The following is a 25,393-nucleotide window of genomic DNA, read 5'->3' on the forward strand; positions in this document are numbered from 1 at the left end:
CTACAACACTACCTTGGGAAACGCCAGAAATCACTTCTGTTTTACTCGATGATTTTCCGTCAATTACTACGAACTGTGACCTCTCTGACAGGAAATCACAAATCCAGTCACGTAACTGAGACGATATTCCATAAGCGCGCAATTTCACTACGAGCCGCTTGTGTGGTACAGTGTCAAAAGCCTTCCGGAAATCCAGAAATACGGAATCGATCTGAAATTCCTTGTCAATAGCACTCAACACTTCATGTGAATAAAGAGCTCTCTACAACTTACCTTGAATGATGATCAATAGAAATGCTGCTCACAGAGGTTTAAAGGAAAATTCAATACCGGATCACTAAGAAGAATAGAGAAAGCACTGTAAAGTACTGTAAAGCAATGCGTTCGTAATGCCATAACCAGGCACGCGTGCTCCTCTGCGTGCAGCGACATGAAACCCGCAATTCTGTGAAGGAATCTCCACAACATAGGTACTAGAAAGACGAAATCAGAAACTTTTAGGTCTTAGCCGACGAATTGAACGAATTTATTATTGCACCACTCAACCTCCATGTTCCAAAAAACTAACGCCTGCAGATATACCCTGACTACATAACTAAGAGCGACGCTTTCCATCTAAAACGCGTTACAATAGATGCAATAAGAATAGCGATGATGAGAACCTGTTCTGAAGCGATATGCAATGACGGTATGAGGATAACCAGGATCAAGTATGTTGCAGGTAGCTTAATATGTGTTTTACAGACATATTTAATTTTTCTCTGGAGAATGGAACATATCTCACTCCATGGCAAAGAAGCATATTCCGACCTATCTCTGAGAAGGAAAACCCGCAATGCCGTTGTGATTACCGACCAGTTAGCATACTGTGTCCAAAGACCTGGAATATATTGTTCAGAAGCAAATTATCGATCATTTAAGAAAATTCAACTTATGTGACAAATATCATACCAGGTTTCGTAAACATCTTAGCACAAACACCGCATTAATTAAAGCAACTGATGTCTTGAAATATGCCATGGACATACGCGATGCCACAATACTGACTCTACTAGACTTCAGCAAAGCATTTAATACTGTCAACTTTGACACATTTTTCAGAAAAATGCGACAGCTAAATTTTTCAGACAGTGCTGAAGTGGTTTGAAAGCTACGTTGAAAACAGACAATAGTATATGTTTGTGGAAATGGGCAGTCGTCCCGGAATCAGGAGTTTCACAAGGATCATACGTGCGCCTACTTTTGTTTTCCTTGTGTGTCAACGATATCTTGTCGGTTGTAGCCTCTTGTAAATATCACTTCTATGCGACGAACTCCAGCCTCACCTCTGAGTCACACATGAAAATATGAAGAGTTTGATCGTCCAGATTAATGAGGATCTGCCTTCAGTGGTAAAATGATCGCAAAACCTGGGTCTTAAATGAGAATAATTCATAAGTGACATTAGCATCCTATCAGAAATTAATTAGTTCAAAATTCCGCTAACTATTGTTTCCTAGTCTTCTCGACGGTATTCCAATGCTTCATGAGAAGACAATTAAGAACTTTGTGTAAATTTGGACGAGCATTTCACCTGGACCGAAAATACTTACGCTTGCCTCTATGCACTGAAACCTTTCAATAGAATGTGGATTGTAAACTTGCTTAGTCACTTGTTCTGCTGAACCTCCACTATGGTGATGTGATCCAGCACGGCATGAACAGTGAAAACAGTAAATGCTTAGAACTAATCATGACTGTATGTGTGTGTGCTACATCTGCAACATGCGCCTATGTCAGTCATAGTTCGGTTGCTTGTGGCAGAACAAGATACGCTACTACCATACGTCGCCATTCCGTTACACAGCTGATGGTTGTCCATATTCGCAACTATGAATACAATTCAGGTATACCATACGTTGTATCTACTTCGTCTCCTCCCTAGCTCGCAAGTATTCTTTGGTATTACCAAAGGTTCAATACCTGCTATCTAAACACAAGACCACTTATTCATATAACTATCCTAGCTGCGGCCTTTCATGAAACAAAAACATTCTGAAATTACATATCTGTCGCTGCCATCCGCTTCTGTAACAAGTAACCCCGCACATTTCAATGCCAATGGCTTTTAAGAAGAAGCTGAAGCATTTTGTTTGGAACCCTCATAACGTTTCTCCAAAAATCAACCCACTGTGTATCGCCAATTTTCCCCTTGTCAAACATCAGAGTCAGTGTTTCTCGCAGTTACACTTTTTTATGTTTCCTTTAACAGTAAATCACACCGCTTTTGTTCCTGCTTCTCACTTTCTTCTGCCATTCTCATGTCCATTGCTGCTAGCGCTCATAGTGTAAGCCTACATACCCGAATTTATCTTCATTATTGTGCGTATCTTGAAAGAATGTAAACTGTCCATTGCTGCTAGCGCTCATAATGTAAGCCTACATACCGGAATTTATCTTCATTATTGTGCTTATCTTGAAAGAATGTAAACTGTAATTTCTCTATGTTGTATTAGATCTATCTTACAATATGTTCTACGTATACTGAAGAGCCAAAGAAACTGGTACAGGTACCTGGACTAGGCTAATGTCTGAAGTAGTACTCGAGGGCATTGACACCATGAATCCTGCAGGGCAGTCCTGAAATCCGTACGAGGGGGTCGAGATCTCTTCTAAACAGCACGTTGCAAGGCATCCCTGATATACTCAATTATGTTCACGTATGGAGAGTTTGGTAGCCAACAGAGGTGTTCAAACACAGAAGAGTGTTCCTGAAGTCACTCTGTAGCAATTCTGGATGTGTGGGGTATCACATTATCCTGCTGCAGTTCCCCCATTCTGTCGCAATGCACAATGGACATGAATGGGTGCAGGAGATCAGACAGGATGCTTACGTGCATCACCTGTCAGAGTCGTATCTAGACGCATCAGGGATCCCAAAATCACTCCAGCTGCACCCGCCCCACACAGTCACAAAGCTTCCACCAGCTTGAACAGTCCCCTGCTGACACGCAGGATCCATGAATTCATGAGGTTGTCTCCATACCCGTACACGTCCATCCCCACGATGCAATTCGACACGAGACTCGTCCGACCCGGCAACATGTTTCCAGTCACCAACCGTCCAATGTTGGTGTTAGCGCGCCCAGGCAAGGCGTAAAGCTTTGTGTCGTTCAGTCATTATTGGTACACGAGTGGGCCTTCGGCTCCTAAAGCCCGTTGAATTTTTCGCACGCTGACACTTGTTGATGGCCCAGCATTGAAATCTGCAGCAATATGTGTAAGGATTGCACTTCTGTCACGTTGAACGATTCTCCTCAGTAGTCGATGGTCCCGTTCTTGCAGAATCTTCTTCCGGCCGCAGCGATGTCAGAGAGTTGATTCCTGATATTAGGGGCTGTTGTTGTTGTTGTTGTTGTTGTTGTTGTTGTGGTCTTCAGTCCTGAGACTGGTTTGATGCAGCTCTCCATGCTACTCTATCCTGTGCAAGCTTCTTCATCTCCCAGTACCTACTGCTACGTACATCCTTCTGAATCTGCTTAGTGTATTGATCTCTTGGTCTCCCTCTACGATTTTTACCCTCCACGCTGCCCTCCAATGCTAAATTTGTGATCCCTTGATGCCTCAGAACATGTCCTACCAACCGATCCCTTCTTCTAGTCAAGTTGTGCCACAAGATATTAGGGGTACACTCGTGAAATGGTCGTACGGGAAAATCCTCACCTCGTCGCTACCTTGGAGGTGCTTTGTCCCATCACTCGTACGCCGCCTATAACACCACATTCAAACTCACTTAAATCTTGATAACCTGTCACTGTAACAACAGCAACCGATCTTAAAACTTCGCCAGACACTTGTCTTATATAGGCGTTGCCGACCGCAGCGCGGTATTCTGCCTTTTAACTTATTTCTGTATTTGAATACGCATCACTATACCAGTTTCGATGGCGTTTCAGTGTATATAGACTGCAGGGTTAAATAATTGAATAAGAAAACAATAAAAACAAAGGAAAAGAAATAGTAGTTTTTTATCATGTTAAGTCAGCTTCAAGCATCACTTAAGTTGAATTAATGTTTACACCCAAAACAAGCATTCTTGTAAGTTGTATTGTGATGCAGAAGCAAAATTGATACAATCACTTCTTTAAAAAATCGAAGTTGGGATTTGGAAAGTTCAGTTCTAATGTGACAGTTCTGTGTGTTTGTTAACGTTAAAGGGACAGCGTGGTGATTACCTGTTGAAAGCGATGCTTAGCTGTAGAAGCTCACGCTGCTGGTACTTACCTTGGAACACGCCCGGCGTATATGCTACGCCTGGGGAGAGAGGTGGCGATTCCAGGTCGGATATTGACGTTTCATTGGGCTTGACAACCACCAGCGACGTCACTTCCGTCACGAAAGAGTACTGGAAGAAAAGCACAGCATCACAAGAGTGTCTGCTCGCTGTTGAGCTAGCTACCAAGGCCACCCATCATTTCTCTCTTATATTTGTTAGATACGTCCCTTAAATTGATACGCTTTTGCGAATAGAATAAAATAGCCATTTATGGGAATTGCCAAGATCTGAGCCAGTTAATGGCTGCATTTTCAGATTTCCGTCTGCACTTGCTGACTTCCTACACATGTCTGTATGGCGCAAGTCTTTGTGTTTTTGGTGGTCTTTATGGATTTCGGAATAGACTGTAATGTGTGAAAGGTAAACTGTGAAAGCAAGAAAGAACTGTGTACTTAAAAACGTAAATAACATCGCAAGTCGGAAAGTGGACTGGGTTTGAACGTCTTCCGGCAGTCGCTGAGATTTAGTGTGTCTCCAGACTCATTGCCGTGAACACAGTAGGATTACGATAAAAGCAGTCCTTCAGACTGCGACGAGGCCATACTTCAGTGGCAATATGGAAGTTGCTACACTGGTGATCTTCGCAAGAGCGGTCGGCAACCCTTCGGGCACATCGGGCATACGTGCAGCCTACATTGCCCCTGCCCGCTTCAGCCTCTCGGACTCGCCCTGAGAAGTAACGAACGGACACCAGGCGGTTGTACCAGCGCTAACAAAAACCGCCACTTCTGAGGGACCTATTAGCGTCCTCCACACACGTGACCAGAAAATGGTGCCACCAGTATGCCATCGCCAGCCGCTATAAAGGTCTGCGCCAAAGCTACGCAAGTCAGTCCTTCCGGTTTCGAGGGCCTCTCCAAGCCACCGGGCGGGTGCTGTTCATTCCATCTTCTTAGGACGCTTTCGAAGTTCTTCGAAGGAACCGACGCCGCTGTATTCAGCATTCATACCGATTGCAATCGGAGTATACAGTGTTTCCCTGCTATCTTGTCCACCCAAAATATCTCTGGAACAATAACAGCTATTGGAAAACGACTTTCACCGGTATCAATGTAGGGCTGGGGCCCATGAATGTACATATTTGGAAACATTCTAAAACGAAAGCATATGTGTTTTTTAACACAATTTTTTTTAATGGACCTCCTATATTTTTTCTTCAGCGATCCATAGCATGACAAAGCACATACACAATGGCGTTGATTGCATCGCAATATTCCCATTACATCCCGAGATATTGAGACGTGAAGTTGACGCTTGAAACACCCGACATGCGCTGCTAGCGCACGTCCTGAGGCTCAGGCGTGAACCCCATGCTGCCCGTAATCGCGATGTGATTGACATGTGTAATCACACCTCCATACTTATCAAGAGGTCCGAAACGAATAACGCGGTCTGCTGCCATCAACTCTCATAAGCACATAATGGTTTCCCTCTTGCACGTTTTACGTATCTACGTACACAATATGAACCAGTACCGATCGGTGTACACCCGCCAGGTTGTCTTATTTATCCTGCACACCCAAAATAAGGTTTACCTAATCCATTATATGACCCATTGTGCCTGTCGCGCAGGGTCTGGCTCTACCTAGTCAAGTGTCCAACGTAGTTCCCACTACTGCCACAGTTACCACTTCACCTTGTTTATGATTTGCGACCCATGCAAACTCCTGTACTCCACCACCCTCCGAGCATCCCATTTGTTGTTGCTTTGGCGTGCAGTACACCGGTTGCCAGTGTAGTCGTGCATCAGAGTAATCTAGTGACGGCACGGAGGTAGTACACATTGTGAATAAACGTTGTGTTGAGGAACTTATACTGTACGGTATAATGTACACACATGAAGATATGATAGAAATGCTGCTGATCTATGGAGAATGTACGGTGACGGGAAATACGTTATGAGATTGCTTGTTTGTTGATAGTACTGTTAGCGAACATTATGATTATTAAGTTAATATATCTGTTTTCTACCCTACTCTACATACCTGTACTGTACCCTATTGTAGGTGGACGAAACGCTGTTCAGGCAGAACGACTGTACAGAAGACGATTCCCTGACAAGCCATCGCCTTCGCGCCGGATGTTGGTCGTCTCACATCTCGTCTACGTGAAACGGGAAGCTTAAATCCAAGACCTCGACATCGTCCTAGAACACGCACAGATGAACGTGCTGAAGTTGCTGTGCTCGCTACCATAGCTGTAAATCCTCAAATCAGCACACGTCAAATTGAACGTGAAGTTGGTGTGTCGAAATCAAGTGCACAGCGTATTTTTAAACGTCATAAATTTCATCCTTACCATGTTCATTTACACCAGGATCTTCATGGAAATGACTTCCGCAATAGGGTAACATTTTGTCGGTGGGCTCAGCAAAAACTTCTGACTAATCCAAATTTTTTTGCAGATGTTCTCTTTACCGACGAGGCATCATTCTCCAACAAAGGAATTGTCAATATGAGGAATATGCATTATTGGTCCGCACACAATCCAAAATGGCTCCGTCAGGTAGAGCAATAACGTCCGTGGAAAGTTAATGTTTGGTGTGGGATTATTGGAGATACCATTATCGGACCTTTCTTTATAAATGGCATCCAAAATGGCAGAAAATACTCCAGATTTATACGGCACAATCTTCCTCTTCTCTTGGACACAGTACCTCTGAACCGGAGAATGGTCATGTGGTATCAGCATGACGGATGCCCTGCACATAACGCCATACGAGCACGACGACTTCTGAACCATAAGTTCCCTGGTAGGTGGATTGGACGAGGTGGCCCAGTTAGGTGGCCTGCCCGATCTCCGGACCTTACACCGCTGGATTATTTTCTTTGGGGATCAGTGAAGGATGCTGTTTACCAACATGAACCAACAACACCAGAGGACATGAAGCAACGCACTATTGATGCTTGTACAGCCACCAAAGAGGAAACAGTAGCACGAAGTAGGGCATCCTTCATCCGCAGAGTGAACCTATGTATGCAAGCCAATGGACATCATGTTTAGTATGCAGTTCTGGTATCACAGTGGAAGTTTCTACAAAGGGCCATTGTACCCAGTGATGTTAGGAAACATTTGTTTGCAACAATTTGTCATTTAACGCATTAGATAAACATAACATCGATAATTATGTGATAATAAAACTAATTGGTTAAACATGTTTACATTCATCTTCAAAGTCCTACCTGAACTTCCCAAATCAAAACATTTTTACCTAAACAACGGTAAAACTTCTAGTCCACTTGCTCGTTTCACTAAAACCATCAACATGAATTTTACTATTACAAGTGAATGATTAACTATCACTTGCGCTAGATCTACAGTAAAGAAAAGTTTTAACGTTGAACGGCATTACCTTTTTAGTAACGGATTAACGATAAGCGAAGTTAACTTTGTGACTAACGTTGCGGTACACAGATATGTTACAGAACCGCATCACCCCTAGCCTATGGGATAAATACCTGCTGGAATGTACGACGTTAATGCAGGATGGCAGCAGACCGTATTATTCGTTTCGGACCTCATGATTAGTATGGAACTGTGATTATGCATGTCAATCACATCGCGATTACAGGCAGCATGGGGTTCACGCCTGAGCCTCAGGACGTGCGTTAGCAGCGCATGTCGGGTGTTTCAAGCGTCAACTTCGCGTCTTAATATCTCGGTATGTAACGGGAATATTGCAATGCAATCAACGCCATTGTGTATGTGCTTTGTCATGCTATGGATTGCTGAAGAAAAAATATAGGAGGTCCATTTAAAAAAAACAACATAAATTTGTGTTAAAAAACACATATGGTTTCGTTTTAGAATGTTTCCAAATATGTACATTCATGGGCCCCAGCCCTACATTGATACCGATGAAAGTCGTTTTCCAATAGCTGTTATTGTTCCAGAGATATTTTGGGTGGGCAAGATAGCTGGGACAACCTGTATACAGGATAGACTTTTCTGTTCCTAGGCTTGTGTTTGTCAGGACAGTTTCATCGGACGTAGAATATTTTCCATGCGGGTGTAATTATCTATGAAGATCCCAATTGTGTTACTTTGTCAGACTCTGGAATCACCATAAGGTCAAGTCTTCATACCTGTGAGGCGTTGTAATTGTGATTTATGTTGTTGTCGGCCGGACGAAGTGGCCGAGCGGTTCTAGGTGCTACAGTCTGGAACCGCGCCACCGCTACGGTCGCAGGTTCGAATCCTGTCTCGGGCATCGATGTGTGTGGTGTCCTTAGGTTAGTTAGGTTAAAGTAGTTCTATGTTCTAGGGAACTGATGACCTTAGAAGTTAAGTCGCATAGTGCTCAGAGCCATTTGAACCTTTTTTTTTTGTTATTGTCGTCGAAGCAGACGTTTTATTTCCTTGAACAATAATCGTTTGTAAACTTTGATCGCTGTTTTCCCTGCGTCGATGTGAGCGACGCATCAGATGGTATTTACCCCTCTCTGCATCCACGCGTATGTAAATCTCATCCACTGGGTTTCCTCTCTCTCTCTCTCTCTCTCTCTCTCTCTCTCTCTCTCTCTCTCCTCCAATGTGAGGCACATTATACTTGTGGTGTCACAGCCAGACACCACACGTGCTAGGTGGTAGCTTAAATCGGCCGCGGTCCTGTAGTACATGTCGGACCCGCGTGTCGCCACTGTGTGATCGCAAACCTAGCGCCACCACAAGGCAGGTCTCGACTCGAACTCAGCCCAGTTGTACGGACGACAGAGCTAGCGACTAGACGTACGAAGCCTTTCTCTCTCATTAGCCGAGAGACAGAATAGCCTTCAGCTAAATTAATGGCTACGAACTAGCAAGGCGCCATTAGCCTTACAGTGATTGTAATTAAAGTCTCCTTGTGCGATGTACCACAATGATTGATTAAAGATAAGTATTATACCAGCCACGTACTTTTCTTCATAGCATTAATTACGTGTCCTGTTCCAGTACTTCACGCCCGTCTGCGTTAGTCTAGCGTGCCTTTTAAGCCACCTCTATCTACAAGGTGTTGGCCCAGCTGCCGACACATCAATACTACCTAAAGCTTAGGAGCTAATAAAGATGTACGACAGTGGGACTATTTTTTATTCGTACAATACAAGCAAACGATAGATGGTTGCGAAGTTAGAAAGTGTACTCCGGTCGCCAGGGTCAATGGAACACGCTCAATGGTTGACGGACAACACATTCCATCTCCGATATCGTACAGGCACTGGGCTTTTACATGACACCGTGTCAAGGGTGTAATGGCCTACATGAATGAAACCGCCACTTCCAGGGCCAACTGCCGGGGACGACAACCTGTGATGTCAAGAATGTTGTCACGTACAAAGTAACGGCTATTAGAAAGGCTGTAGTCCTCAGATCACGCACCAGTTCTATATCTTCATTTATACTCTGCAAAAAACTGTGAAATGCTTGACAGAGTGTATGGCTTTATCCCGTTCCATTAACATACGGAGCACTGGCACAATGACTGATTAAACGTCTCAGTGCTCACTATAATTACTCTAATCTTGTCTTCGCGATCCCTTTGAGGATTATACGTAGAAGCTTTTAGTATATTCCTAGATTAACTGTTTGAAGATGGTTCCTAACACATTCTAAGTAAGCTTTCACAGGGTTGTTTATGTCTGTCTTCAAGCATGTGCTTTTTTCGCTGATTCAGTATCTCCCTGATACTCCCCATGAGTGAAATCTGCGTCGGTTCGCGCTCTCCTATTTTGTAAACGTTCAGTACCTTCTATTAGTCTTATTTGGTACAATTCCAAAAAAATCGGGCCTTATTCTGTAAGGGGTAGTCAAATGAAAAGGAGGCATATGGAAAAAATTTGAATAAACTATTTATTGTTTTAAAAGTAATCGCCATAACTGTTAATTTATTTATACCGCTGTGAGACAAAACGGTCGACACCTTTACTGAAAAATGTTTGCGATTGCTTACTGAACCACGATTGCACCAATGCATGAGCGGGCCCACATGTTGCCAAGGTTGTTTCGGTTGCGTTGCAGAGGTTTCGCTGGGTAGTTTTTACGCATCTTCCATACAGTCCCGCTCTCTCCCCCCCCCCCCCCCCCCCCCATGCGGTTTCCACATTTTTAGCGGGCTGAACAGAGACATTGATGACCGTCTATTTGCTTTGGAAGAGGAGACGCACGCCTGAGCACAATAATTTTTTCGTATTACTTTTGAAATAATAAACAGTTTACTTACTTTTTATCCCATCTGTCACGTTTTTCACTTGACTGCCACTTAAGCCGGCCGCAAGATGAGACGCAGGTCCGTGACGTGACGCAGGGTGGCTCACGCCAAATTTCTCACGGCGGCGTGAGTCACGGCGACAATCACCGCAAGTTGGATCGCAGTTTCAATACGCAGTTTGCTGCGGAACTTCGGCTCTGGCAGAGATGGCGACTACTTCTGCTATGTTAATAGATTTAAGTTCAGAATCGGATTCCGATTCTGAGTTCGAATTCGAAACAGTGTGTTACATCGCTTTGATGAAACAAAAAGCAGAAAAAAGTGCATACATGAAAAGAAGACTAAGTCATGGGGAATTCGCTTTAACTAAGGAATTTGATGATGAAAAATTCACGAACTATTTTAGATTAAATCGTGATCAATTCCAAGAAGTGCATGGTCTCATCAAGAATGAAATTGACAGAGAGGGATGCAACGCTACAAGGCCGATTGGAACCGAGGAGAAACTAGCTGTGTTTTTAAGGTAAGCTATTATGATTAACCTATATCTATATCTCTATAGTGCGTTTAAAATTACTTGCGACGTTTGACGGATTCTTTGTCGCCCCGTGCTGCCGCTACACCAGCTGATGCTAACCACGCCGCAACAACGGCGGTTCCTTTGAAGTAACAATGTGAGTTATGCGGACCACGCCGCCACAGTGGCGGATCCTTTGAAGCAACAATGTTTCCTAAGACCGACAACCCCTCCACTCGCTCAACGCCGACCTGTCAAAAGTCGCAAGTAATTTTAAACGCACTATAAAATTAAAAATTTGAGTTGGTTTGTGTATAGCCATTAATGTGCGAAACACTTTATTGAATGAACGCTTTATTGAATAAACATAAATAATATTGAAATGGCCAAAATGTTCTGTAATAGCACATAAATTCACTCTGTACATCAAATGTGAATAGCAAAGTTTTTACTAAAAATCAGTTTTCAGAGAAATTATTAATAAATGTGAGCAAATTGCTTTGTTGAAACTCACAATTATCTTCTGTTGTAAGCGAGGGACTGTTGGATTGTAAGGACTGGGATGGAGTTGAACTAGTGTAGGATGGACTGAGGGTTTGGTTACTGTACGGTGATGATGGCCGCTGAACTGTGTTGGACTGTGGAGATCTCACGGGAATGTTCAGCAACGAGGCCTCCATTTCTGTAACCACACGGAAAATGTCATTTCTGACGACATACTGAGATGACGGTGGCATGCGTCTGGTCATCTGGTACATTGACATGAAGAAGTGGTACAGAGGATCACTTGGAGCACTCGTTTGTGCCAACAGATTTCTTCTTTCCTCTGATCTCGATTTTCTTCGTTCTTCATGTTGTTCAATGCTTCGTTTGAGTAATCCAGCAATAGTGTCTTTCTTAATTTTTTTTGCTGATGTCGGTTCTTCTGGCGGGGGTGAAATTTCAGGAAGTGCCCGTGACTGAAGATCGTCCCGAGCACTTGTGATTCCCTGCTGCATGTTCAGTGATTCCTCACCCTCGTCGACTACATCAGTTGGACTATCAGTGGCAAAAGTTTGTGGTGTTGTTTCACTATCGTCATTGCATTCGATAAGGTTCCCCTCTCGTGCTTTATTGGCCATATATGGTTGTAGAAAACCCATCTGCTTTTGAAATTTCCATTCTTTAACCGATTCAGCCGGTGCCCCACTTTTCATGGATTTTTGCTGTCTTCTGAGAGCATCTCTCAGCGAATGTCTCAATTTCTCCCACAACGCCTTCGCTTCAACACCTGCAACAACCGCGTCAAATGAGAATTTCGCTATGTCAATTATTCACTTTTTAATTACAAACGTAAAAAAATACAGCTACAAATTTATCATTCCTTTTTTAATTTTTTTCTTTTACGTTCTAGGTATTTGGCGACAGGAAACACATACAGAACTATTGCTTACAGCTACAGAATGGGAGAACGAACGGTCTCTAACATCGTATCAGAAGTATCTCAAGCTGTATGGAAAGTAATGCAACCAATATTTATGCCAGAACCCACAAAAGAACAGTGGGAATCAATCGCAGCTGGTTTCCAACGAAGATGGCAATTCCCACACTGTATAGGCGCCATCGATGGGAAACATGTAGTAATAAGAAAACCTCGTAAAACTGGATCCTCCTATTTCAATTATAAACACACTTTCTCCATCGTGCTAATGGCTACCGTAGACTACGAGTATAAATTCACTACAGTTGATGTTGGGTCACAAGGGAGGTTCAGTGATGGAAGCGTTTTCAACACAAGCGTTTTGGCGAAAAGAATGGTGAAACGCACTTTACAGCTTCCGTCACCTGCAGCACTACCACAAATACAGGAGGCAATCCCTTTCGTATTTGTAGGAGATGAGGCGTTCCCTTTATGTGAGCATTTGATGCGGCCTTATCCTAAACGAAGCGTCACTGACAATTATGAAAACAAAGTGTTCAACTATAGACTGTCAAGAGCACGCCAAACGGTAGAGTGCGCTTTTGGTATACTTGCTTCGCGTTTTCGAGTTTTTCGAGTACCATTTGAAATTAAAGTAGAAAGTGTTATCAGTGTTGTCAAAGCAGCTTGTGTGTTGCACAACTATTTAATTACTTCTAAAGCTGAAATATGTGGAGACGACACTATGGAAGATATGCCAGAGGATCAAATGCGACCATTATTACAATCAAATGTAACACGATGTTCACAGAAAGCTTTCACAATTCGACAGAACTTCACTACATACTTCAACACTACAGGAATGGTTCCTTGGCAAAGGGAAAGTGTTTTTAAAGGAAAGTACTGAGAAACTAAGAATATCTATACAGTTACAGTGCTACGACATAATGTTTCAAATATATAAATAAATATATAAATTAATTCATAACATTTATGTCATCCTTCTATTTTGTGAAACAATACCTTGGTACATGTTAATTGTAGTAAAAGTCTTTGTGATGGGCTCTATGTTCATGTAAAATGTTAACAATGAATTACAATGCAACTTACCACTTCGTATGTCCGTTTCCTTGGCCACTTCCTCCCACTTCTCAGCTTTCAGCTTCGTTTTCAAATAATCTTCATGGCTTGTATCATACAGTACTTTGCGAACACGTACGGCTTCAATTAGCTTCTCCTCCATTCCGAACTACGAAACGCTGAACGCGAACAGCCAGAATCACCGTGAGCCTCGCAGGAAACTGCGTACAGGAAACTGCGCTCCGCAGGGTCACCACGCGCAGGAACTGCGCCACGTCACGCTGCGCTCTAACGTGCGCTGCCCCATTCAACTGTGTGGTTCGCAGAAACTCACCGTGAGCCACCCTGCGTCACGTCACGGACCTGCGTCTCATCTTGCGGCCGGCCTTATAGGAGTGTTCACACGAATGTTGTGAATCCAGTCTCCTTTATAGACTGATCGCGATTCCCTAGGATTCTGCCAATGAACAAATGTCTGCCACCTTTATCTATGAAGGACTGCACGTAATCGTTCCATTTTACATCCGTACAAGTTATTAATCCCAGGCATTTAAACAAGTTGACCGATTGCAGCTGTGATTCATTGTTATTGTAATAGAAGATACTACGTTTTCTCGTTATATGAAGTGCAAATGTTTATACCGGGTGATCAAAAAGTCAGTATAAATTTGAAAACTTAATAAACCACGGAATAATGTAGATAGAGAGGTAAAAATTGACACAGATACTTGGAATGACATGGGGTTTTATTAGAACAAAAAAAAAAAACAAAGTTCACAATATGTATATCTGGATTGTTTTTATTTTTGGTGTCATTCGACTAGGCTGTCAAATGCGATCCCTTTCGAACTCTGTCCGGTGATGATAACACAGCCTCAGACGAGTACGAAGCATCTTCGCGTCCCTCGCAGTGATCATTCAAATTATGACGTTGTTTACATCCTTTATATAACCTGGCAGTCATGGTAAAAATACTAAACATGAACTATAGGAATGAACTCTGGAGGCCATTGTACCTATCACAGAGAAGTGTTTACATGTTACGAATCCCGACATTGGCCGTACGGGTTCTAGGCGCTACAGTCTGGAACCGCGCGACCGCTACGGTCGCAGGTTCGAATCCTGCTCGGGCATCGATGCGTGTGATGTTCTTGGGTTAGTTAGGTTTAAGTAGTTCTAAGTTCTAGGGGACTGATGACCTCAGATGTTAAGTCTCATAGTGCTCAGAGCCATTTGAACCATTTCACTTAATGACTGAGAGCAGCGGCGTTTGCGTAGGGTTGTCAGTGTTATCAGACAAGCAACACTGCGTGAAATAACGGCGGAAATCAACATGGGACGTACGACGAACGTATCCGTTTAAAAAATTTCGGTGAAATCAGACATTAATTGGTTGCGGCAGCTGACAACCGACGAGAGCATCTTTGGTTACAGCACGACATCGCCAGCAGCGTCTCAACCGTGATCGTGACGACAACAGACGAACTGTGGCCCGGATAGACGACATCCGATTTTAGTTGGTGAAAACTGATGGTAGAGTTCGAGTGTGGCGCAATTCTCACTGAGCAATCGAAGCAAGTTGTCAACAACCATTTGTGGTGGAGGGTCCTTAAAGGTGTGGGCTATGTTTACATGGGATTGTCTTGCACATTGACTATTCCGAAAAAACGACGAAATTTTTATGGATGACAATGCGCCATGTCACCGGATTGCAATTATTCGTGATTGGTTTGTAGAACGTTCTTGACAATTCGAATGAATGGTTTGGCCACCTAGATTGCCCGACATGTGTCTGATCGAACATTTATAGGACATAATCGCGTGGCCAGTTGGTGCACCAAATCCTACACTGGCAACGCTTTCGCAATTGACTATAGAGGCAGCACGGCTCAATATTTCTCAGGGGACTTCCAGCGACTGGTTGAGTCCGTGCCACGTCAATTTACCGCACTACACTGGGCAAAAGGAGGTCCGACGCTGTATTAGGTGAAATCACATGAGTTTTGTCAGCTTCAGCGTATTTCTGGTTTCACAAGCATCCTGTGCATAGCCGCGCAGGATCAGCCGAGCGGTCTAGGGCGCTGCAGTCATGAGCTGTGCGGCTGGTCCCGGAGGAGGTTCGAGTCCTCCCTCGGGCACGGGTGTGTGTGTTTGTCCTTAGGATAATTTAGGTTAAGTAGTGTGTAAGCTTAGGGACTGATGACCTTAGGAGTTAAGTCCCATACGATTTCACACACACACACAAAAAATGTTCAAATGTGTGTGAAATTTTATGGGACTTAATTGCTAAGGACATCAATCCCTAAGCTTACACACTACTTAACCTAAATTATCCTAAGGACAAACACACACACCCGTGGCCGAGGGAGGACTCGAACCTACCCCGGGACCAGCCGTCACAGACACACACACACACACACACACACACACACACACACACACACACAGAGACACACACGCACGTATTCCTGAGCTTACCATAACTGTCCATTATTTCACATACACCACCGCCGCTAGCGTGATTACAGAGTGGCGCGTGCCTACCTGGACAGCGATCCGCTTGGCCTCTTCTCGGACGGCCTGGTCGGGGCTGGCGGCATTTTGGTCCAGCAGCTGGCGCACCCTGAGGTAGGCCCAGAGGCGCTCCGCGGACGGCGCGGCCGCCACCGACGCCTCGGCGACGCTGGCGTTGCCGGAGCTGCTGTCCACCCGGTACCAGGGGCCCACCGCGCCGGGGCTCCGGCCGTCGTCGAACAGCCGCCCCGCTACCACCAGCTCGCCCCCGCGGTACAGCGACTTGAAGCTCGCTGTCGTCACCGACTCCTCGTCCACCTGTGGAACACAGTGTAACACAGCGCGTCAGACTGAAGCCGTCGGCACACGAAGCGAGTTACCTAACTCTGATGCGATCCTCTACGAGTTTCGTGACGTCAAATTCCTGCTAGTTCACGTCGAGGAGCCATTTCGTCACGTGGAACACAAAATAAGTTCTGCGATATCTCGGGAACGTGCCACGTTAAGCTGAACCAATAGAAAGCAAAAACGCTTCCTACGTCACAATAAGAGAAAAAGATGCCACACTAATCGCCGTGTTCGATAGAATTCGATGGATTTTAGTTTGTATCTTACACCTTACGAATGTACAGTGGTTCTAAGTACCACAACTTAGATGTCTCGAGAACGAATCATTATTTACTTATATGGATATGGTGTCTGTTCTTTCGGACATGTCCGAGAGAACAGACACCATATCCATGTAAGCATATAGTTCTGGCGATACCAGCCATGACCTTCTTCTTCTGTGCCCCCGAACTCTTACCTCTTACGGGACTTGGACGAATGTCTTCCACGAGTAATGAGTGTGTTGGGGTGGGACACCACGAATGTAGTGTGTGGACATACAAGGTGAGAATGTGAGTCTCGCGGGAGGCATGTGCGAGATAGTACCTGCAGTCGCACTATCATCTGTGCCCCCGGATGGATAGAGCGTCTGCCATGTAAGCAGGAGATCCCGGGTTCGAGTCTCGGTCGGGGCACACATTTTCACCTGTCCCCGTTGATCTATATAAACGCCCGTGCGCAGCTGACGGTATTAATATAATTCTAGTTTCGAATCATTATTGGTGCGATGTACTGTGATAAAATGACGGGAGATGTCATATTGGGGGTTCAAAAGTTTTCGCATTTAGTTATTTCGCATTATAGCTCGCGTGTAAGCCGTTTAAAGGCAACGACCCGTTGAAGATTCATGAAAACGTGACGTTCTTGTTCGGATGTGTTATAATTAAATATCAATTAATAACATTTGGGTGATTAAAGCGTTTAGAAGACCAGAACATAAACTGCGAGGGCCTTACAGTCAAAGTGTCAGTGTAGCGTAGTTCGTTGACACGTCACGCTACGGAACTAACGGTGGTTTCACAGAGGGTTCGCATCCTGAGATGGATCAACTTTTCTTTCACGTTCTCGTTTTCTAAAAGCTTATGGAACTATCTCATGAAATTAATAGAAATAATTTCTGTAATATTTAATGTTGTATAAATATAAGTGTCCTGTTTTCCAGAAGGGAGTTAGTTCGTTTCGGTGAATTTTTTATAACAGAATATCTTTCCTGAGTTGACACGTAGCCTTCATTTATGTCTTACAATACGTTCACGGATATTGACGCTTTTATTTATGTATACTACAGATACAACCGGCATATGGGCAAGAAAGAAAATGTGCATTTCAAGAGAGCTAGGCATTGTACACGCATCCAATTTCGTGAATGTGTGGTTCGCGAGCCAAGTAAAGGTGAAAAGTGCCACTGGAGAGCGCTGAGAGCCTAATATCCCGTTAACTAGCTAATGAGCTGTAACAACGACACTAAGTTGCCTCGTCCCGTGTGCCGAGGGCTTTAGGCGTTGTCCTACGTGGGTGAACTGTTGCGGACGCGGGGCATCGTCTCACGCGCGATGTGGCGAAGTTGATGCGCGACGTTGTTTGCGCTTCGCGTTACTACTTGCAACGTCTAAAATATTGACCAGTGCTGTGTTGAATTCTGCATAAAGAGAAATACAGATAATAATAAGCGTTTAAATATCGTACCGGCAATGAAAGTTATCAAAATGATTGGTATTACAATCAGTATTAAGCAGCATACAATGCGCAATACATATAAAGGGTAGCTTTTTCGAAACTCTATGACTGTCTCCCATTGCAACACAGAACTTTGAAATTTTGGGTCAAGTGTTTCTACAACCTTCCTCTCGAATGGTTCAAAAGCGCCGCTCCCTGCGACGTCATCCACGGATTTCACAACCCTTCAAACAGTAAAGTGACTGTTGAGAATGCAGGAGGCCGGCATGGGTTATCTTCATCAGAAAGATTCCCAACAGTAAGTAATAAAATGATATTTATTAAATATGAACAAATACTCAACTTAAATGATGCATCTTCTTGTGAAAAATCCAGCACAATAAGAATTTTGAAGTTATTACAAGTCCTCTAAAATATTAAAGTCCCTTCACTGTGCCTCTGAGCGATGCATACGTGGAGTCCAGAACTGGTGTACGATACCTACGGAGCTTAAGTCTCGGAGACGACGGACGAACACTGCAGCTTGTGGACTCGGCGGTAACTAGAGACCGTACACGATTCAGGGCAATGAAGAGAATTATCCGCCTGAGCTCTGTGCTCCAGTATTTAACGAGGCATAGATCAATCGCCATCCACACACATGATGCCCACGGGTTGGCACCAGCGACCCATGGCGGACCTTGGTATAGTTCGTAACTGCCAACGCATAGACCACAGGAAGAAAATTGTTTTCTCATTTTGAGGAGGATTGTTTTGACATTAGTGACACTCTACGTTCAGGAAGATCTTCGGGGTGTGATGGAGATCGTTTAAAAGCATTAATCCACAATGACGCACGCCAGTGTATTCGAGAACTGGCAAGTGTGATGAACTGTGACTGCTTGCTCTTCATCACTCAGCTCTTGAACAACACCGACCATTCTTATCCTGTATCGGTGTCGTTGGGATGGTAGCATGGGTTTTGGGATTCCTTTTGAGCTCATCCACTGTTGACGTTATATCCAATTGTTTTGATAGTGCCGGCCGCGGTGGTCTAGCGGTTCTGGCGCTGCAGTCCGGAACCGCGGGACTGCTACGGTCGCAGGTTCGAATCCTGCCTCGGGCATGGGTGTGTGTGATGTCCTTAGGTTAGTTAGGTTTAAGTAGTTCTAAGTTCTAGGGGACTTATGACCTAAGATGTTGAGTCCCATAGTGCTCAGAGCCATTTGTTTTGATAGTTCTGAATGTAATGTGTGATGGGTTCCATTTCAAATTTCTTCAACAAATCTGTATTCCTTTTCTGATCTCATTTTGTGTAAACATCCTCTCGCCTCAAGAATTTCATTGCACAGGCTATTAGCCTTTGCGAATCTTTTGTGTCTATTGTCCAGGCTTCAATGCCATGGCACTGCAAAGAACCTGCTATTATAAAGGCGGTGCTACTTCATATGCACTAGGTAGCCTCTGTTCTCCACGTTAGAGGCAGCTACCAAAACTGTCGGCTCCCTAATTTAATGGTGGCTGAAACAACCTCCGAGGCTCGTCCATAAGCTATGAAGTGGCAGCCCCTTCTCTGGACGTGCTTCCTATCGGCCAGCAGCCGACTGGAACGACGTAACTCCCTGCTTTCAGGTCTCGACCTGGGTGAGACATAAAGTGCAAAATTTCTGACTAAAAAGATTTACGAAAGAAAACCAACCGTTTTAGTAATATAAACGATCTTATTGTAACTTCAGGACCCAGATTTATTATCCTCAGTTTATTATTATCCTCAGTTTATAAGATCCTTACAGGAATAAGTGTTGCCCAAAAATACAAAATTATTGTTGATGTCGTTTACAAAAAAAAAAAAAAAAGGTTCAAATGGCTCTGAGCACTATGGGACTTAACATCTGTGGTCATCAGTCCACTAGAACTTAGAACTACTTAAACCTAACTAACCTAAGGCATCACACACATCCATGCCCGAGGCAGGATTCGAACCTGCAACCATAGTGGTCGCACGGTTTCAGACTGTAGCGACCAGAACCGCTCGGTCACTCCGGCGGGCTGTCGTTTACGAGTGTTTGAAACTTGGCTTATCGACTGTGGTGCAGTACTCTCTGGAGTCGTGACTACCGTCACCACTTTGACGACACTTGCAGAAAACAGGTCAGAGCTCAGAAGTTCATGTGACGTGTAAAGCTGATGACCTCACATTGACACCAAATTTCTCCACGATTCGGCCCAACGCCACCGTGAACGTGTCAGCGGTCTGAAGGGCGTCATACCACTTCATACTCACATTTCACCTTTTCTCTAGACGCCTCTGTGATGGAGGTCAGAACCGCGACACTCTGCATTGAAATGACATGGGAGGAAAACATTTTAGACACACCGCCGCTCGCATTTGACGTGGAAAGGTCTCAGAGGGTGGCATAAGGGGCGTCAACGAAACCACCGCTACACTTCTGTCGCTGCTGACCACATATTTAGCGGTCAGAAACGATAGCTCGTTGTGTGATGAGCAACAGGACTACTTCTTGATAACTTTAGCCACTGAGTCACTGCTGACACCCCCGTACGATTCAGTCCATCTTCAAGGACATCGTGGGTCTGCAATACCATTGAACGTGGTCGCATACCTTAGGAGTGTGGGGTGACAGCAAGTTTTGCTCTGGTGTACAGGGTGACACCACTAGGGACTGCATACACGAACTTCCAGCATGCTGGAGTAGCTGTGGGTCAGCAACATTTGTTAATCATTAGGGCGACTGATTTTTCGTTCTACTCACTAGGGATCATCCAAAACCATTCTACAAAATCGGAACGTGATCCGAACCAGCAAGCGGTGTTTATAACTTTCCATCCCTCCTGCTTCGCACGCTCGTGTGGAGTTTCCTTCTACACTCCTGGAAATTGAAATAAGAACACCGTGAATTCATTGTCCCAGGAAGCGGAAACTTTATTGACACATTCCTGGGGTCAGATACATCACATGATCACACTGACAGAACCACAGGCACATAGACACAGGCAACAGAGCATGCACAATGTCGGCACTAGTACAGTGTATATCCACCTTTCGCAGCAATGCAGGCTGCTATTCTCCCATGGAGACGATCGTAGAGATGCTGGATGTAGTCCTGTGGAACGGCTTGCCATGCCATTTCCACCTGGCGCCTCAGTTGGACCAGCGTTCGTGCTGGACGTGCAGACCGCGTGAGACGACGCTTCATCCAGTCCCAAACATGCTCAATGGGGGACAGATCCGGAGATCTTGCTGGCCAGGGTAGTTGACGTACACCTTCTAGAGCACGTTGGGTGGCACGGGATACATGCGGACGTGCATTGTCCTGTTGGAACAGCAAGTTCCCTTGCCGGTCTAGGAATGGTAGAACGATGGGTTCGATGACGGTTTGGATGTACCGTGCACTATTCAGTGTCCCCTCGACGATCACCAGTGGTGTACGGCCAGTGTAGGAGATCGCTCCCCACACCATGATGCCGGGTGTTGGCCCTGTGTGCCTCGGTCGTATGCAGTCCTGATTGTGGCGCTCACCTGCACGGCGCCAAACACGCATACGACCATCATTGGCACCAAGGCAGAAGCGACTCTCATCGCTGAAGACGACACGTCTCCATTCGTCCCTCCATTCACGCCTGTCGCGACACCACTGGAGGCGGGCTGCACGATGTTGGGGCGTGAGCGGAAGACGGCCTAACGGTGTGCGGGACCGTAGCCCAGCTTCATGGAGACGGTTGCGAATGGTCCTCGCCGATACCCCAGGAGCAACAGTGTCCCTAATTTGCTGGGAAGTGGCGGTGCGGTCCCCTACGGCACTGCGTAGGATCCTACGGTCTTGGCGTGCATCCGTGCGTCGCTGCGGTCCGGTCCCAGGTCGACGGGCACGTGCACCTTCCGCCGACCACTGGCGACAACATCGATGTACTGTGTTGAGCAATTCGGCGGTACGTCCACCCGGCCTCCCGCATGCTCACTATACGCCCTCGCTCAAAGTCCGTCAACTGCACATACGGTTCACGTCCACGCTGTCGCGGCATGCTACCAGTGTTAAAGACTGCGATGGAGCTCCGTATGCCACGGCAAACTGGCTGACACTGACGGCGGCGGTGCACAAATGCTGCGCAGCTAGCGCCATTCGACGGCCAACACCGCGGTTCCTGGTGTGTCCGCTGTGTCGTGCGTGTGATCATTGCTTGTACAGCCCTCTCGCAGTGTCCGGAGCAAGTATGGTGGGTCTGACACACCGGTGTCAATGTGTTCTTTTTTCCATTTCCAGGAGTGTAATTGAGTTGCGCTGTGTAGTTTCCATTCTTCGTACAGTATTTTGCTGAAAATTTAATTTAAAGCTTACCGTCTTTTGCATAGTCGCGACGAAGCATTATATCTGTTTTTCAAATTATTTTGTGCTGTTCTTGTTGTATTTCGGAATACATCCTGAAGAAATGCAACCACTGCCTCAATCACTGATTTTAGATCACATATGGTGTATAACAAAGTTACAGCTATCACGACGTGCACTGCACTTTCTATACTGGTTTTGTTAATATTATGCAAAATTCTAAATTTACATGTTATAGAAACAAAAGAACATTGTAACGCAATTTTTCCTCGAGGAAACCGATGGTTCTATCTCTCTCTAGCTTTACCTACAGTCGTTATTTCTCGAAAACTCATTATATATTCCTTTAGAGGAAATGCTGCAACCTTTGGAAAATGAAGTGACACCTGTTACCAGAACATGACAATAATTCTTCTTCACGTATTTTTAGTTTTCTCATTTCTGTTGCATGTTTTATTTGTCCTAAGAGCCCACGTTTCATCATAACAAAACTATAATTTGCATCATTGACAGCTTATAATCCAATCTAAAAGAAGTAGGTGAATTAGATAAGCAGAAGGTGTACTCCTGACAGGGAAGCAATGTAGCTCCTGATGGACGAAGTGAGAATCACTGTTTCCCATCAAAACTTTCAAGACACTTAGAATATTTCCATACGTCCCGAAAATCTTTGTCCGTCCATAATGAATGCACTATGCTGACTTTGCAGACGGCAGAAGAAAGCGCCTAGGAAGAATAACCGCTTCACGTTAGACAGGCGGAATTTTTGCTTGCTCTCGTGCCGCACCACGTTCACATGAGATTGCTCATGTAGAATAAGGTGTAAGGCCGGAGCTATATTGAGCGCGGCAGCTCAACGCGTCTTATTGCGATTCACAGACATGCAGATGACGCTGTATTCAGCGAAACTGAGGAAGAACTGTAAGTCTTGCTGAATGAATAGTCTGTTGAGCATACACCAAGAGCTGAAAGCTAATCAAACAAAGACTAAAGCAAAGTGAAGCAGAAAGCAATTTTGGATAAACCTAAGATCAGAGTTGGGTACCACGAAGTAGCAAAGTGAAGATCTTCTCCTAACTTAGAAGCAAAGTCATAACTGACAGACGAAGGAAGGAGGGCATAAAAAGCAGACTAGGACAGGCAGAGACAGCAGTGCTGCAAAAAGAAGTCTAACAGAACCAAACGTCGGTCTAAATCTGAGGAAGAAATTCCTAACATTGTACAGTAATTCCTAAACGTATCCGAACCGTCTCAATTGCGTTTCGCCTGATTTGTATGCGGCCCACATAACGTAGCTGTCTTGCAAATCCTCTAATCGCTTTGCAGTACATTCGTTTGATTGTACAGAATGGATACCACAAGAGTTCACTAGAAAACACTGTTCTTTAAGGTTGAAACGTCTCCTTAGAAAAATTATTGAATTACTGTGCTGGTAAACCCCTTACGTTATTTGATTTTCAAACAGCTGAGCAAAACTAAACGTACTCAGACATTTCTCTCTTTACTTATTCTGGTCATCACTAAACTGACACACAATATTTTTAGCGCAACGCAGTCTGACTTTTAATAATCCCTACAAAAGAATGGCCCTGACTAACAATAACCTATACCTTTCATGAATCACTTACCTCACAAAAATCTTCATTACTCGAACTACTGCAATACAGCGAGTGCCAATACTGCCAGCTAAATAAAAGATTCTAACTACTGAAGTCACAAACCACTGATAGTCATAGTTAGCAAATGAAAGATTTTGATAAAGAACAAACAATGTATTTACCTTAATAGTGTTCAAAAGTCATAATATATATATATCAGTTCATGACATCCAGTCTTACAAATTTACTGTCTCTGATGGACACACGTCCACATCATCCGCTCTCAAAACTCCGCCATCTCCCTCCCCACATCCACCACTGCTGGCGGCTCACCTCCAACTGCGCAACGCTACGCGCTGTTAACAGCCAACTGCCCGACACTACAATAGCGACTATTTCAACAATGCCCACCAGCCACAGACTGCACACAGCACAGCCAGTGATTTTTATACAGAGCGCTAGGTGACGTTACTAACTTAAAAACCTAAACAACCTACTTACAAGGTAACGAGTCTAAATGGAAATCAGTACCTTGATACTGCAAATACTAGGAAAAACGCGTCGTTGGAGATGAGCCGTTAATAATTTTAAATTCAGTATTATTATAGCAAGTGAATATATGAATCACTACCATACTCAATAGAATTTGAGCTAACTAACACAGTAACTTATGCCATTCCAGCAATCTATAGGCAAAGTTCCATATATTTATGGACAAGAGATTTTGAGACGGTATATGAACTCATAAAGTTCTTTGACAATTCGAAGTATTTTTGCTCTTTGAAAGATGACGAACTTTTCTGCTGTGGATTTGGATTGAAACCAAACCATTGTAACTAAGCAAAACCTTCGTTCCTGACCGAGACTCGAGCACAGCAATATTTATCACTGGTGACTAGGCATAAAGGATAGTGAAAAATCGGTTTTCACGAATATCAGTTAAAAAATCTGAACTTGAAAATTTTTGTGCTCTGCCTGGATTCCTGTCAAGGCCCGTATCTCCCTTTTAACTAGCCACAAAAAACATTTAATACAATTTAAAATAATAAAGATCGCGCGGGTTTAAAATGAATTGCCTCGATGTAAAGTTCTGTGGGGGGACTCGAACCACCACGTAAGCAGTTTGTTAACTAAGCAAAATCAAATGTTCCATAACGAACTTTTTCACCAACAATGAAATGTGTAAATTTGAAATGAGTATACAATTTTTTTTGTCAGACCAGGTATCGAACCCGCCGTTATTTTCTAGCCATGAATTGTCTGCTCACAAGTTCAGGTAAAATAGGAGCCCTGTGACCTTAAATGGCCATTGGCTCATTAAATAAAGTTTCGCCTCTGCTAAGGCCCATCCTAAACTGACTCTGCCCCCGTTAACAGCGAAGGGATATGATTTT

At 44.3% G+C, this 25,393-nt stretch overlaps 1 protein-coding gene across 1 annotated transcript in view; it reads right to left on the reverse strand.

Moving 5' to 3' along the window:
- LOC126197723 (inter-alpha-trypsin inhibitor heavy chain H4-like) overlaps positions 1-25,393 on the reverse strand; it is a 195,830-nt gene that overhangs the window by 13,312 nt on the left and 157,125 nt on the right. The window contains exons 10-11 of the mRNA XM_049934660.1: positions 16,043-16,330; positions 4,264-4,384 (exon numbers count right to left, since the gene is read on the reverse strand). Coding sequence (XP_049790617.1) covers positions 4,264-4,384; positions 16,043-16,330 — 409 coding nt within the window. The remainder of the gene's footprint in view (positions 1-4,263; positions 4,385-16,042; positions 16,331-25,393) is intronic.

Source organism: Schistocerca nitens, chromosome 1 (genome assembly GCF_023898315.1).
Source record: "Schistocerca nitens isolate TAMUIC-IGC-003100 chromosome 1, iqSchNite1.1, whole genome shotgun sequence".
In the NCBI taxonomy this organism is placed as follows: domain Eukaryota; kingdom Metazoa; phylum Arthropoda; class Insecta; order Orthoptera; family Acrididae; genus Schistocerca; species Schistocerca nitens.